This window comes from Coenobita brevimanus, chromosome 49 (assembly GCF_032717465.1).
Source record: "Coenobita brevimanus isolate Jiangsu-jjx chromosome 49, ASM3271746v2, whole genome shotgun sequence".
NCBI lineage: Eukaryota > Metazoa > Arthropoda > Malacostraca > Decapoda > Coenobitidae > Coenobita > Coenobita brevimanus.
The window spans coordinates 2,557,694-2,574,489 of NC_137002.1; the positions used below are offsets into that span (position 1 = coordinate 2,557,694).

A 16,796-nucleotide genomic window follows, 5' to 3' on the forward strand; every position below is an offset into this window, starting at 1 on the left:
CCACACTGGATTTGCTTTACATGATACAACACCCCAGAGAACTACAGTACATCCTTCCTTAACACCAACAATGTCCATGTCCTTCTATTCTTTCTCTCCATGCTGAACAAAATTTTGATCACACCTATACAAATCACCAACAAGTAGCCATATCTTGCCCATACTTAACACTGTAATATAACTCCAACTATAACTCTTCCACATACCAAAGTCTCGACCCAAACCGAGTCCTGATCTCCCATCTTCAGTTACTCCTATAACCATCTTACTCAATGCCTTCCATAACTGTTCAATTACCCATCTCTATATATTTATCCATCCATCTACCAATTTAGATCCCACCTAGTGCTAACTTCCTATCTCACTCAATGACCATCTTTGTTGCAACTTTCATTTCATCCGTTTTGTTCCAGATCATCAACTTACACACCAGAAGTCAAATGAATTCTCATACATAAAACCAACATAACACAGAGATGCACCTACAATACATGACACAATAACTGGAGAGCACCATTTTACATGCCAACACAGCATTTCTAAACAGAATCAGGTTCAGATGATGAAATGATGATTTTTTTTTTTTTTTTTAGCAATAATTACTTGTACTGTTTATTATAAATGCCATATGGAACTGCCAATATGATTTCCTATTTGGTAAGTACAAGATTAAAGGGAAGCAATTCAGTCTATGGGCTTTATATTCCTCTCCACCCAATTCAATTTTGGTGAACGATGGATGACTTTATATACCTATGATGCAATCTCTCTCTCTTTCGTATTCGGAACTTTTTTCCCCTGTACATAACTTATTCTGCTAAAAGTACTTTCCCCACTCCCTCTCCCTACATCTCTTTTCATCTTTTTTTCTTCCCAGTCAATGTGTAGTCTAACACCTAACATTTCACCATTTCTACTTCTCATTTTTCTCTGCTGGCTAATATTTCAAGTTGAGGGAGACATGGTATGTTTCTCTGTTCATAAGCGATTCTCCCAGACATGAAGCATTAGGGGAAAATGGCAGATATGTCTTAAGTGTGAAGGAGGTGCAGCATAATAATGGGCAAACTTTTGCCCCTGACTGTACTTTCTGCCAAACTCCCTCTACATTTCCTTACTTTGCCTTCTTCCAGACTACTCTCCTTAATACATTCAGCTTATGGACAACTTTTATAAGGCATTTTAAAAATTCAACCAACATACTATTTTATTCTGCTGAGGCCCCAAGCAGTGAAGGGGTTAATAGAGTATGTTTCTAAATCATTCATTAAGCAAATGGTTTTGCTAAATTTTAAAAACTTACTTGGTGAATGCTAGAATATACTGAAAAAGACATCATCATATGGACGGGGTTAGCTCTGTCACTGCACAAAGCAAGATATATCATCTTGAAAACAAGTCAATGAAGTATTGCCATGCAATACAAAATCCCCTACTGGATGATATCCATAAATATGTAACTGACCTTGGGAGTTGATGGCTGTTTTTTTTCTGTACAACACACCATCATGGTAAAGGGAACAACTGTGTGAAGTTATATCAAAACCTGTTCATGCACGTGGAAGTTACAGAGCGGACACGAATGTAGGAATGGCTCTCAAGTATGACAGCACCCCACCTCGTTTAAGCCCCAAGTGCGACCTTGACCTTGGGAGTAGATGACTGGTTGCTGCGCGTGACACACAGTCATGGTATGCGGAACAATTGTGTGAAGTTACATCAAAATCTGTCCATGCATGTGGAAGTTACAGAGCGGACACGAAATTGCGGACGGACTGACGGACTGCTGGAGCCTAGCAGACCTATAGTTCCCGAACAGTTTGAACGGTAGGGGACAAATAAAAAACTAGGCTGCACTTCCCACTAAATATTACTTTCCTTCAGTTTAACAGAAGACCAAAAGCTGTGTTATGAATTTTCTTGAGTGTAAGATGTATGTGAAATAGCCTGTCCATTCTTTGAGTCACACAGGTACCAAACACTTCACAACCCAGCCAGAATGAATATTATGTGGAAAAAAAGAAAAAAAAAAATGATTTTGAGAATAAGTCACAGAAACAGAGATCTGTTTATCATAAGATGTGGCTACAATCCTTTATGAATGAAACCTTAGATAAAAAAAAAAAAATCTAAGAAAGTTTAGGTCATCAATAAAGCACTAATAGTATAATAGCATTTGACTAGAAGCTGGTGAATCAATTAAACCATCAAGGGTGAAGGTGATGACTAAGGAATTTATGTTCAACTCAACCATCACTTTTTCCTCCTACTTCCAAAATGAGAGCACTAGCTGCAGTTATCAACATACTGTAATCATTGTGTCCCCTCCTTTTTTTTTTTTTTTTAGAAAACAATATTGCACTAACCAGTATAACAATCATTTAACTTTTACTGATTCAACACTCACACCCTAGAAACAATATACTCTACTACCAACACAATAATGACTAAATACTGTAATTTTTTGCACTGGGTACTGAACTGTCATCTCTAGCTTAACCATCTCTTAATCCCTTCAGCCCAAGTACATTATTTTATTCTTGCTATCTGCAAATGATTTTCTTCAACTAGGGAAGTACAGTATCTGTAATTATTAACAGGTCAATGAAGGCTATGTTTAACCCCTTCAATTAGAAAGTCTCCTCTCAGCTGAATAATGTTATCTGGAAATAATAACACAAATAAAAACATCATCGTCATTGCAAATGGATTAAGCTACCACTAACGGCATAGAGATTAATTCTGTTTACCTTACACTCCTCTTTTCTTTCATTCAAAATAGCATGGACTGTAATCACACAGAGTTATAAAACTTACCTGCACCTCTCCCTAAGTGATATATTTTGCGTATTAAACTAATATTCTCTTGAATGTTATTCATGTCTTTTCAACATCATGACAATCTGCATAAATAATATAGCATACAAATGAACATTAACACCCTCAACACAATGATTCAAATTTTACTTTATTTTGTGCTACCTCCAGACATTTTCGTTAGGTTTAGGAGAGACCGTCTGTACTGATGGGGCTACTATCATTAACCCCATAATAATCTGATGTCACTGCTTAAGTTGAATAAAATAATCAGTATCTCAATACACCATTATCATCATCATCTGGACCTCCTTTTCCACCCTAGGGCAGGGTGAGGGGTAGCAATGTCCAGACAGACTAAGTCTGCCCAATCCAATGCGCCACACTTCCATTCGCTCATCATTCAAGCCCCCGGAATCCTGGCTGTATCTGATATGCCAAAAAATTTTCACCACATTCTGTAGCTTCACATAAACATTTCTGATAAAGTCAGTCCAAACACTGTCACATTAAAATGGGATGCCAAATCTCTGATCATGCACTTCTTCTCACAACATTCATCCAGCCAGCTCGACTTCTTGTCAGTTCCCTAGCCTCACCGACTTTCATACCTCTCTTCCTCATACGCTCATCCACCTTATCCCTCCACTTTCTCCTTGGTCTACCTCACCTCCTCTCTCCTTCAACTTTGCTCAGATATACCTTTTTCACCACTCTATTGCTATCCATTCCACATAACCATACCATCTCAGTACACTCTCTTTGATTCTGGTGTCCACAGACTTCCTCATTCAACATCTTTCACAGATCACATTATTTTGTATCCTACCCACTCTCTGTAATCCACACACATTCCTCAGCAGTCCCATCTCCACTGCTCTCACTCTTGACTTTACATGTTCATGCCACACCATAGTCTCACACCCGTATGCTAAAGATGGCACCAACACTAATCCATATAAGCCTCATGCAGCTGCAACACTCAAGCCTCTTTCTTATCAAGGCCTTCAAAGCACCATCTACTTTCCTTCCCTGTGTTACTCTACTTTCCACTTCTTTTGCACATTTCCTCTTTTCTATCACTGTACCCAGGTATCTGAACTCTCTCTCCAATTCCAGTCTCTTTCCATTCACTGTAACATCACACTGAGAGCCACCATCTCTCTCGATTACCATCACTTTACTCTTTTCTACATTTACTCTCAAGGCACGACGCTCACAGACATCATCAAAACTCTGCATTAGTCTACCAAGTTCTTCTTTGGTATTTGCAAGTAGCACTGCATCATCAGCATACAACAAATTTGGGATATTTCATCCATCACCATTCATTACCGATGCCATCCGTCTCTCCTTTACTTGTGTTTTTACTTCTCTCATTATATATTGAACAACCAAGGGGACATCACACAACCTTGTCACATGCCCACACTGATCGTGAACTATTCACCAAGATGCCCATTTACCCTTACACATGCCTCACTACCATCATAAAAACTCTTGACGGCACCTAGCAGTTTACCATCTACACCGTACATGCGCAAAACCTTCCACAATCCTTCTCTGTCTACTTTGTTGTATGCTTTTTCCAGATCCATAAATGCCATAAGCACATTATAGTCCTTCTCACAAGCCTACTCCACTATCTGTCTCACTGCAAATATTTGATCCACACATCCTCTGCCACTCCTAAAGCCACCCTGTTCATTACTCACTAGGACTTCTGACATCTCTCTTACTTTCTCTATAATAATTCTTCCATATACCTTCCCTACAACACTCAATAAACTTATGCCACAATAATTCTAAATACAGTAATATAAAAAATATATCACTGGACTGAAGACAGTGTGCCATACTCTGAAGTAAACAGTTATGAGAGAGATGCTAAAAAAGTACAAAGCCCATGAGAATACTGCCCCAAGATATGTGCATAAGCAATGTATACTGTAGTACTGTACTTACCCTTAGCCCCAGAAAGCGAAGTTGGCCTGAAGCCTGACTGCTCCACCTTGTTCTGTATCATGTTCTGCACGCTCTCTGCCGACTCCTTTACCCGTGAGAGCAACCCTGAGCACCCACACCAAGAAGAATTTGTGTTAGAGAGGGCACTGTGTTGGGGGTCGGGTGTTTTGGGTGAAAGTGCAGTCTGGGGTGTTGTAAATGAAAGTATGGTAGGTAGAAATATGAACTATTTATCAGAGGTGTGGTTAATATGATGAGGTTAATGTATTGGGCATGTGATAAATGAAGCTACGGGAGAGACAAGGAGTAGAAGGTACAGATGTGACAGAAGTACTGTACCAGAGGTATGATAAATGAATGTGTGGTACAAGCAAAGTGTGGAAGGGTAAGATTGAACGAGGTATGGTACGTGTGGGTTTGCGACATGGCAGGTGTAAAATTTTCTGAGCTAGATGGAAGCCTATCAGCACTCAGAATATCACACATAAGATGTGCCAATGGGATGGTAAAATAATGTAATGAAAAAGTCAACAAAACGACTGATAACAATTAAATGCGAGAATAAATAACTTACATTAAGCTATACAAGAAAACATCTAGTAAAGCTGGCTGTGAGGTGGTGCTGGGTATTTTACCAAGTGGGGTAGCAATAGTATGTACAAGTGTGCTGCACAATAATTTACAAGATAAAAAGAATATATGATGGGGTACAATGAAGGTATCCCAAGCTTTGGAAAGAAAATCCCATGAGTTAGCCCTAGAAATAGAAAGTGAACACAGTCACAAACCACCTGTATAAACACAGAATAACATACTGCTATGGTTAATACTACTATGCAATACTGTGCGCTACAAAATATATGTATATATACCATATGTAACCACACACAGCAACAGTAAACCATCCTACTGATCTTATTTAAACCACTCAAATAGTAGAAGCAGCAGTAGTAGCAGTACATCCCCAGGCTCATTTGAATGTGAACCCAGTAGACAGAAGGATGAAATTAACCTTCAGCAATCCACCATCCTCCTTTTGGGGGTTAGGGTGTTAGCTGATGGATGTTTATATGACCAGGAAGAGGAGCCATCTAGTCATATCAGTGCTACCAAGTGAAGGCATCTATCTCCAAGACCAAACCACACGTGAGGACTGTAAAGAAGCATTAGTTTATAATGAACAATGAAATGAGAGTGAAGAATCCTTCCAAGTCCTGCACTTCCTGTAAAAATAAATAATGCATTAGTAATTACAAGGAACTGATTTTTTTTTTCTTTATTAATATTCTCAGTCCTGACCTTGCACTTAATGGACCTAGAGCCAGTTCCTTGGTGAAATAACAGGGACAGAATTCACAAGTTAAGCAGACTGTAATCCATGTAGATCAATCTAGTAGTTATAAAGGTTCCTAGGGTTGACTGCTGTAAGAATGTTAAATGGAGAAAAGGCAACAGTTAACCATTAAACATGGTATAGCTTTCATCGCTGGGTGCTGCAAGAAAATGATTGAAAAATACCAGGTGATACTGCATACCAAGTATAGTGGTTTCAACACCATCAGTGTGCCACAAACAAGTACAGTAGCTTGGGAATGTTATTTCTTAATGGCCATATGACTACACTGTTGCCATAATAAAAAATAATAACAATTATAATAACAGTAATAGCAACAATGCACACACTGAGAGTGCATCACCTAAGTCCCATTTAATCTAAAGCCAAACTTCTGACTCTACCCAGTGGTCTTGACTTTCAACCACTAGAATTACTTCATCCCTGCCCAACCCTCAATGTTTCAACCAGATCTGCTCCAAACTGGAACAAAAGTATTTAAGTTGACCTTTCATTGTCATCCTGACCTTCAACCTGCCGTTTTCAAACCTGAATAATTTCTTCCTCGGCTGATTTTAAACCATTACACCAAGTCTTGTCCACACAGAATAAAAACTGAGCTAAAGAGTTCTTCTTTTGAGCTTGCCCAGTAACTGTTAGCTCTGACTGATTGTTCTCAATACTGAATAACTTTATCTTTTCCTAATCCTCAACTCTTCCACCAAATTTGGTCTAAACCCTAAAACTGCCAGAGCACACCTTACTCTGGACCTATGACCTTTTTCAAACAATATGTATTTAATCACTTGTTTCTATAATGGTCTTCAATCTTTATTCTCATGTTCAATTTAGTGCACTTCTGTTCCAAAGAGTCTCCATAATCTTGCAAACAGACAGACAAGACAAACACATAACCCCATCACTCTATGCAAGTGGGTGTAGTACCTTCCTTCTTTCCTTCCGTCCTTCTTTTCTTCATTTTTTCCTCTTCCTTATGCCTATGGATGACTTTACCCTCCCTCTTCTGTCTTTTTTCCCTTTATTCTTTTCTCTCCCTTCTGCCTATGGGTAACTCTACTCAGAGTGACAAGCCAAATGGTTTCCTGTACACCAGGAAACCATTTACTATGCTGGGTGGTAACCATATAACTAACTTAAGGCGCCTGGTGGTTTAGTGGGTAATTAAGGCACTTCAGTCCAACTAAGCATGTGCAGGTTTATATCCAGGGGATGGTTGGGGTTTATTGTTCACGTAATGCCACTCAGGAATGAGTGAGGCTAGTCACTCTCATCTTAACTGTCAGGACCAACTTGCCTTGCCCTGGGCTCCTATGCTCCTCATGGGGCAACACTGGAATAGATGATGATGATAATAATAATAATCAAAATCACAATAATAATAATATTAGTAGTAGTGGTAGTAGTAGTAACTGTAGTAGTCATTGTCACAGTATTGTACACAATACCACAGAAATACTGGTAATATTTTAAAAATCAGCACTGCAACAGACACAGGAAAACAAATGATACATTATGCATCTCGGCTCACCTCTAGACCTTAGCATAGTGTACAAGGATGTAAATATCAATGTCCTAAACAAAGATGAGCCCTTAGAGACATAATAAATCTCGGTCACCCTTATCTAAATAATCATAACAAGAGTATCCTTGTTAATACTACAATGACAGATGTGTACTTATTTCTGTTAGTGCTGTACAGGCATTTACACTGATATGGACACTGGACCTTATTAACAATAAAATATCAAGAATGCTGATAGATGAAGAATATTTTTATAAATAATATTTTTTCTGAAAATGTACATGAAACACACAGACACAAGTTTAAAATAACAAGACATTATGACTAGTCCTCACAGTCAATTTGACACAAGTTTAAAATAACAAGACATTATGACTAGTCCTCACAGTCAATTTTCCAATCATAATCATCACAATCTACATAAACTAAGGGGTCAAACATGCATGGGGGTGTGCATCAAGAGGGGAAGGGTGGAGGAAAGAGGTGTGTAAGCAGTTGAGGAAGGGAGGGCAAGTGTGCAGGAAAGGAGAGAGAAGTATATTTGAAGAGGGGAGGCATCATGCAAGGAGAGAAGAAGGGGAGTGACACCGAGTGAAGTGAGAAAGTGTGTAGAGAGGTGCAGAGAAAAGGTGTGTAGGGAGAAGGAGAAAATGCATACGTGGGAAGGGAAGGGAGAAAGTGCTTTTGCAGAGAGGGAAGCCATCATCCTTGCAGAGAGAGGAAAGGGAGAGTGAATGAAGGGAGGAATGTGTTGGTCAGTGGAGCAGAGATTGTGGAGGGAGGGACAGAGTGTGCGAGGAGGAAGAAAATGCATATGTAGAGAGGGGAGGGAGAATATGTTTACGTGGGGAGGGGAAACACCAACCCTGAAGAGAGGAAAGGGAGGGTGAGTGAAAGGGGGAGTCAGTTGAAAGATAGAGGAAAGAGGTATGTAAAGGGAAGGAAAAGGTATGTAAGGAGAGCAGGAAGGGAAAATGCATCATGTGGAGAGGGGAGGCATCCGGCAAGAGAAACGAGAGAGAGAATATTAGTGAAGGGAGCAAGTGCAGGGGATAGGAAAAAGACTGAGCATAGCAAGGGCACAGGGAGAGGGCAAAAAGATCACAGTATAATGATAAGAGGGAAGAGCCAGACTTTTCCACTGAGCAGGAATATGTACCCAGGGTCAACCAAAATCCACCTACTATTATGGGAATTGGTGTTCAATACTGAACTCTTAATAACTGCTGTATGCATCATTCATGACAGATGCCTCAGACTTCCAGTCATGAGCCCAATTTTCTGCATTAAAAAAAAAAAAAAAAAAAAAAAAATCTTCAGACCACAACAATTATAAAACAGCAATTCATACGAGTGTTTGATGTGCTGGACGTCTTGGCAAAAGTGCTGCTCGGTCTTGATACTTACACAGTAAATGTCACAGTATGTTAATGTTATGACACTTTATTAATGCAGTACACCTGGTAAACATCCTCCATTCCCATTATACATGAGAGAAGTCTTTCCTAAGCTCAATAAAACCATTTGGAGATGTCAGAATAAAATATGTCATTATAAAGAAAGATTTAATATTTATTCACTCTCATCTTCAATGTCAGGACCAACTTGCCCACCCCCGGGCTCTTACGCTCCTCATGGGGCAAGGTAGGATTGGATGAAGGATGGATGGATTTAATATTTATGCACATCAAAAGCATTTAGTCACCACAAAGCACCAATGACACCACAAGGTATTATGAGAAGAGGCTGGATGGCTGGCTTATCCATCCTTCACTTTTTATTTAGATGGATGAGGAGTAGCTAAGGCAGACATTTTTTCCAAGAAGTAAGCACAGGGAGGTACAGGGAAAAAATGCATAAGGTACAGAAGTGCACCAGAATACTGGTACAGCAATAAAACACTGTTAGTATATGTGGGGTTTGAGAAGGTGTCTGCAGGAAAGATATAAAGTACAGAACAACCACAAGAATGAAGCATAAAGAGTAGATGAGTGCAATTATGTTCAAGGAAGTGCTGGTACTAAACTAAGGTACTAGTTTGGGAAGGCTTAGCACAGTAGAGGGTGACAGCAATACTGCCAAGACACTATGAAAGGAGGGATCCAACAGTAGCTTATGCTAAGGGCAAAATACAGTGATGCCTACAAGGATGACAGCTGTGTGGTACAATGGTGATGGCACTAAACTTGAGAGAAGCTATCTTTTTCAATTATCAGTATACAAAAGAGGAGTAGGTGCTGAGGTGTTAAATGAAGTAAAGATATCAGACTGTGAGGAATGCCAGAGAAAGTGCATTGTCAGTATAAGCAGGAGTGTAGGGGAAACTAGAGAAATTGAAAAAGTTTGATCACAAAAACAGATACTGAAAAATATGATCATCCAGCTTCAAAAGAATAAAAGGGGTGTAAACTAGGGATTACAAAAGGGGTCTTCAATGAATGTGTCTGGCACTAGAGGGAATACATTAGAGGGAGTTGGCTTCTATGAGGAAGTGTTGGGGGCTGGATGGCATATTAGGCCTACATGGGAGGCAATAGGGGTGCATATTGAGTACACGATAAGAGGCAGCTACAGCAAGCCCAAAGGGAAAATATTAGTGTCAGCAGCTACAGAAAGTCCAAAGAGAGAATACATGGGGACATCAAAAGCTAATGGAAGTCTAAGTTGTGTATACGTGGAAGTGTTGAAAACAAATACAGTACAGGTATAGACAGGGTGCAAAGGGAGCAACCATGGAACTAGAAGGAGTGCAAAGGGAGTGACCACAGAGGTAGAGGAAGTGCAAAGGGAGTGACCACTTTTCTAGAGGGAGTGCGAAGGGAGCTACAGGGAGTGCATCAGGGGCGTCTTAGGAACAGCTGCTCTAAAGGGACGCTCTGGAAGGAGGGAGGAGGGGGGCCAGTTATTTCCTACCCTGTTGGTCGCGCTCCTTCAGCCGTTTCTCCATGTGTACGGCTTTGTCCTTGGCCCGCCCTAGCAGGTCTGGGGCAGCAGGAAGGGAGATAACAAGGAGGGGAAAGGGTACAAAGGGAAAGAAAGAAGAAGCAAGGGGTACGAGGGAGAAAAAGAGGGGGAGAGGAGAGGAGAGATGGTACGAAGGGGAGACAAAGGGGAAAGGTGATGATGCAAGGGATTCAAAAGGAAGAAAGATAATACAAGATAAGGACATAAGGAGACAGGAGAGACAAGGAGAGTCAATGGTAAGAGGAGAAGTCATGGGGAAAGGAAAGAATGTGATGGGTACCAATGGGCAGATGAAAACAGGAAATACAGATATGAGAAATAGGAGAGAAAAGGAGAGGAGAGGTAATGGTACAAAAGAGAAGACAAGAGAAAAGAAAAGGAAGTATGGGGTACAAAAGGGAGGGGAAAAACAGAAGATGGGTATGAAGGGGACAACAGGAGATGGGAAGGGATGGAAAACAGTGGAAAGGGACAGCAGAACACAAGAAGAAGAGGAAAGAATATGAAGATGAAAGGAAGGAGAGGAGAGGAGAGATAAGAGGAGAAAGGAAAGGAGAGAACAGTATAGAAGAAAGGAGAAGAGAGCAACAAGAGGAGAGGAGATAGGTGAGATGGAGGTATAATGAATGGAGATGAAACAACGAAATGAGGGATGGAAGGAGGAAAAAGAGAGATGGAATGATAAAGTGCATGTGAGAAGCAATAAAAGTTGCAGATGGAGGGATGAAGTGTGAAGGAAGGGAATGAAAGATGAAGAGATAAAATGGAAGAACAGTATGAGGAAAAGGAAGAATGGAAGGAGAGGCAACAGCATAACATGATGGAAGAAAAGAAGAAGAGTAAAGGAATGAGGAAGGAATTAGATCAGAAAATGCAGAAAGGGTGAAAAAAGGAATGGGAAAAGGAGGATTGAAACATGTGAAATAAGGATCACATGAGGAAGGAAGAAGGGATGAAGTGAGGGCAGGAAAGAAGGATGGAAGGAATAAGGGAGCAAAATGGAGGGAGGGAGAAGGAAGGTACTGCTCAGCTCATGACAGAATAATTGTCAGGCTACTCTACAAAACACACCCACCAACCACAGTAAAAATATTCAACCATATACACAAACACAAACATACATACCATCATCAAACCATTATGAATAATATAACTCTCATTTTAGTTACCTGTCAACATATATCAGAATAAATACAGCCTTAAAAATGTGCTTTGGCAGGCGTGGCTTCAGTCAATTTATCTATCACATGTATTAACTTTCACTAATCATATTTGCTCCTCCCCTCAGTGGCTCAACCCAACAATGGGGTGCTTCTTGGAAAACTCACTTTCATGTTGTGGCTTTACTCTAGAATGCTGTGGCTTCTAACTACAGTACTCTATTATTTGTTATCATTAACATATGAAGTTATGTGGTGCACCAGAGTCATACACCGCTGAGGAGGTAAAGGGGAATAGTCAAAGACATAAATGCAGAAGGAGGAGTGCACAGAGGTAGATCAGACAATACATGGGGTGTGGTCCTGCATGGGGATCTCTAGGCTAGGGGACTTGGCAAGGAAATGGCTCAAGATTGCAACACACACAGATCTGCCATCGGGTGAAAAGACCTAGACATACTAGCATGGTCAAAGGCCTTAGCACATATACTTTTCCTCTATGAAATTGAAGTCTTGAAACTTGAACCTCCACAATATCATTGCTCGTTAACAGTATTATTATACTTAGTGGAACTGGGCATCTTAATTTATTTGCTTCAGATCACTGATTAAATCAAATGCTTATTCTAGCTAACAATTTGCAAAAATCTGACTCTGAGCAATTTAAGTTGATTAGTATCATACCACTTCCAGCTGCACATGTGCATTACAAGGACAAACTTGCATTTAAGACTAACTGTTGACTTGTTTACAATCATGATACTGCTGCTGCCCAGTGCTGAAAGTTAAGCTGCTCAGGTCATAATGGTCACAAAAACATGGGGAGAAGAACCGTGACAAAGAAACAAGATATAATTAAAGTCACTCAGGCACAGCTGTCATGAATGAAAACAAACCCACAGTTGGTCTTATATGCAGGAACGTTGCTATATAATGCACGTGTAACTAGCAGCAGTACGATATCATAACTAAAGTCACTCACAATTAACTTTGCTCTAAATACAAGACTGTATCAGACAGGATAAGCACTTGATTTAATCTACAGTCTGAACCAAATATATCAGGATGCCCAGTTCCACAAAAATAAGAACTGTTAATGAGTAATAATATTGTGAGGTGTCAATTTTCAAGATTTCTGTTTCTTACATCATTTTCTAACGGGAGAATTGTCATTCTCCTGTGCTATATATAAATAAAGATCACTACAGTTATGTTAATGATGCATAACACTACTGTTCCCCATAACTTCAAAATATAATTTCACAAAAAATAATAGAGTAGTTATGAATTTATGAGCCATAACACTCTACTGTATAGTTAAGTTACCCACAAACACACTCACATACAAGACCAGCACACCATGAGGGTAGACATACACTCAAACAATACTGATACACATAATAACATTGAAAGATATCTTCATCTATATATGATGGTGAAGTTAAGGTACACATAGACACATATTACTGTATTAGGAACACAAACACATACACACCTCTTTTCACACATACATTGAGTATAGATTTCCAAACTTTATAAACAAACAATACACAAGCTGGGAGACTATAAAATGTTATATACTCTTAAGTTTTAATCAGAAAGCACAATTTTAATAGGGTTAACTAGAAAATCCATTCACACAATGTTTTTAATGTGAATGAAAATGAGTAAAATTTCACCATACAAAACATCACAATAAAACCATGGTATATATAATTAGCAAAGACAGGAAAAGAAATGACTTGCGGGTTAGTGAAGAAAGACTAAGACAAGCACTGACAATGGCACTGCAAATTAATACCGTAAGTCCTCAGTATAAGTCACCTTTTCTCATTTTTTTTTGGTATCAAGTCCTCAGCAAAATGGAGAAAAACTGCCTACTAATCCCATGATTCAAATTACGTTTTTTTGTTTGTTTATTTTCTAGCTCTCTGGACCCTACCTCCTCCCACCCTATGCTGGGAAAAGAGATGGATCATGCTGCTGCTGCTGCTTTGTTTTTGCCTTCTTTTGCTAATTCCAGATTATTTTATTGAGCTTGTGGTTAGATAAAACTACAGTATAACTAACCTCTGTAATAAGAGAGATCTTTTTTTAAGTTAAATAAAACCATGTATAAGCTGCAAAAATATGATAAAAGTCAATAAAATGTATGGATTTGAAGCTCCACTGCTACTAACAAAGCTGACTGCTAGTTTCCCCTTATTAGCCCCCAACAGTTTACTGTTGCATTTTCTACTTTTTAACCTGCTTCTTCCAGGCAATTAACTCGGCCTGAAGGACATTTTCAAAACTGCAAGGTTTAAATTCAGGCTTTAATAACTCTTTCACTGACATAGCTTCTTTGCTGACAAAATAAATTCATCTGAAGGTAGGGGGGGGAAAAAAAAAAAAAAAAAAGCCATGGAGTGAATGGGTTCATAAGTAACATTACAAAGTTGCTATACTTTGGACACAGCCATGAATTACACTGAGGACTAGTGCCACAAAACAACGAAAAAGCAAAACTCAAGACAAACACACAAAACTCAAAACACCCCAACTGCAACAGATAATATGGCATCAGAAAACAATAGCAAATACACAAACTCGATAGACAAAGTTACCATGTAATGTTACAAACTATAAGTGACTAGGTGAAGGTCAACTACCCACTAGAAAATAGTAAACTGCTACAGTCTGTATTCTTGCATTGAATTTTGTGATGCATTCTACTATACCTCCAGATGATTCTATTCAAGGCAAGAATGATCTATTGTAGTGAATGGGCTCATTAAAAGCTATATCTGATACCCTCAGTTCAAAAAGCCTCTCCTAAACTGAATACAAGCATCAGTGAATGCTGTATCTAATGCCCCTAGTTTAAAAAGTCTCTCCTAAGCAGAATAAAATCATCTGGAGGATGCACAAATGTAATAGACAATAAATAATCAGGTTAAGGTTAAATAAATATGCCCACTACGGACAATGCATGGTTGACAAAGCAATGAAATGTTGATGTTAAATATTTATGACTCAGTTCTGGCCAGCAGATTTAGAATGATATTCAGCAAAAATCATTAAGGAAACAATTAATCAATCTCTCTCTCTCTCTCTCATTGCACAGTATTATCTACCTACCTCTCTCTGTCTCTCTCTGACATGAATAAAGTTAAGCTGAGTAATTCTCTCTCTCTCTCTCTCTCTCTCTCTCTGTGCCTCTTATTGCAGTATTATGTAACTAACTTTTTCTGTCTAGCTCTGACATGAATAAAGATGAACTGAATAATCTCTCTCTCTCTCTCTCTCTCTCTCTCACTTATTACAGTATTATTTAACTACAGTACCTCTTTCTGTCTCACTGACATGAATAAAGATGAACTGAGTAATCTCTCTCTCTCCCTCTCTCTCTCTCTCTCTCTGACAAACAAGTAAAGAAGAATTGGAAAATTGCTCATCAAAGTTCTAAAAATGCAATAAGAAAACCAAATCCACTAACATCTAGCTATCACCAAGAAAACACATACAATCACGTTCAGGAGAAACAATACACATCTACTCGTTTAGTGTACTATGGTATCCAATGCTGGTATGATATGGAACTAATTCCTTCACTTATTGGCGCATTGGTGGCCAGTGAACCAGGCAGTAAGTGAAACGGCTCCACATCTCACCAACAGTAGACTCTACAGTAGATAATATGAGCACATGTGTATCCCTTGTTATGAACGCAGCTGTACAACTCAATTAATCCTCAAATGCAGAACGTGGCTAAGAAATTTTCACAATAAACAATATGTGCATTGATGAGACTTCGGAGCTGCTTTTTATTGTGACAATCAAAGTTTATTTGATCACTCCAAATATACTTAAGAAGTGTATTCCAGATATATGAATACTAATTAAAAAGAAGAAAAATCCTTTACCAAAAATCAAGTACTGTATGGACATGCAACGAAGTATGAGAAATAAGTATTGGAAAAAAATGATGGAAACGTACTTCGAAACATAGAAATACAGTAACCTGTTTCTAAAGTATATATTGTAAGCTGTTTATAGTAAAACCACACTATAACAGACTTTACTATACTGGATTTTGCTTTTAAAAAACATTCAAGGTTTTGCCTCAGTGACAGGTTACTAAAATCTTTTTTTTCTCCATCATCCAAGAGGTTAAACAACATTGCCATGATGCATTACATATATCCACATCCAAAATATTATAAATGAGGTTATATTTGTAGGATGCAAATGTCTGATGTTGATGGTGCTACACAGTCTGAAATACAGTATGCAGGGTACTGTTACTTCCAGCCCCAAGTAAATAATCCCCATGTATTAAGCTTGTCTCACACAGATTAGTTAATGCACAGTTTTTCCAAGCCCCATGACAGTATTTGCAGATGCAGTGATACCTTACTATTGCACAGGTTGTACTCTGGATACACAAGTATGGAAATAAATAATACTAAGAATTAAAATATAAATAATAATGAACTGCAGGGTTTATAGCAAATTTGCCCCATTAAATATCATTACCATACTTAAGGGTTATCGAATGGTACAGTACAATGCAGTACGGTGTATATTTACAATATATCCACAATTCCCACCCCCCAAAATATGATAAGTATGCATAAAACATTCTTCTCATTAAATAAACATGAGAAACAGAATAATAAACTTCATTTATACACCAGTTTTACACACACACACACACACACACACACACACAGAATAATATACATACAACACTGTAAACTCACATACATAACAGACATTAAATAAGTACAGTACCAGTACTCACATATGCACACGTGCATGCACCCCCCGTACCCACACACTCAAACAAGGTATGAAAATTCAATATAAAAGGAGGATGACAACAATGATAATAATGATGATACTCTACAGGATAAAGAGATCCGATTAACTGGTAGCAGAGTGGCATGGATAATACAGAATCAATAAAAAACAAAATGCATAACTGTTATTACAACACAGTACAAAACACGATGGCAAGGAACTGTATGCA

At 38.7% G+C, this 16,796-nt stretch overlaps 1 protein-coding gene across 1 annotated transcript in view; it reads right to left on the reverse strand.

Annotated features, from left to right (window-relative positions):
- Positions 1–16,796, reverse strand: part of Rbcn-3B (WD repeat-containing protein Rbcn-3B) — a 94,496-nt gene that overhangs the window by 31,375 nt on the left and 46,325 nt on the right. Inside the window, exons 18-19 of the mRNA XM_080272021.1 lie at positions 10,572–10,640; positions 4,783–4,887 (exon numbers count right to left, since the gene is read on the reverse strand). Coding sequence (XP_080128147.1) covers positions 4,783–4,887; positions 10,572–10,640 — 174 coding nt within the window. The remainder of the gene's footprint in view (positions 1–4,782; positions 4,888–10,571; positions 10,641–16,796) is intronic.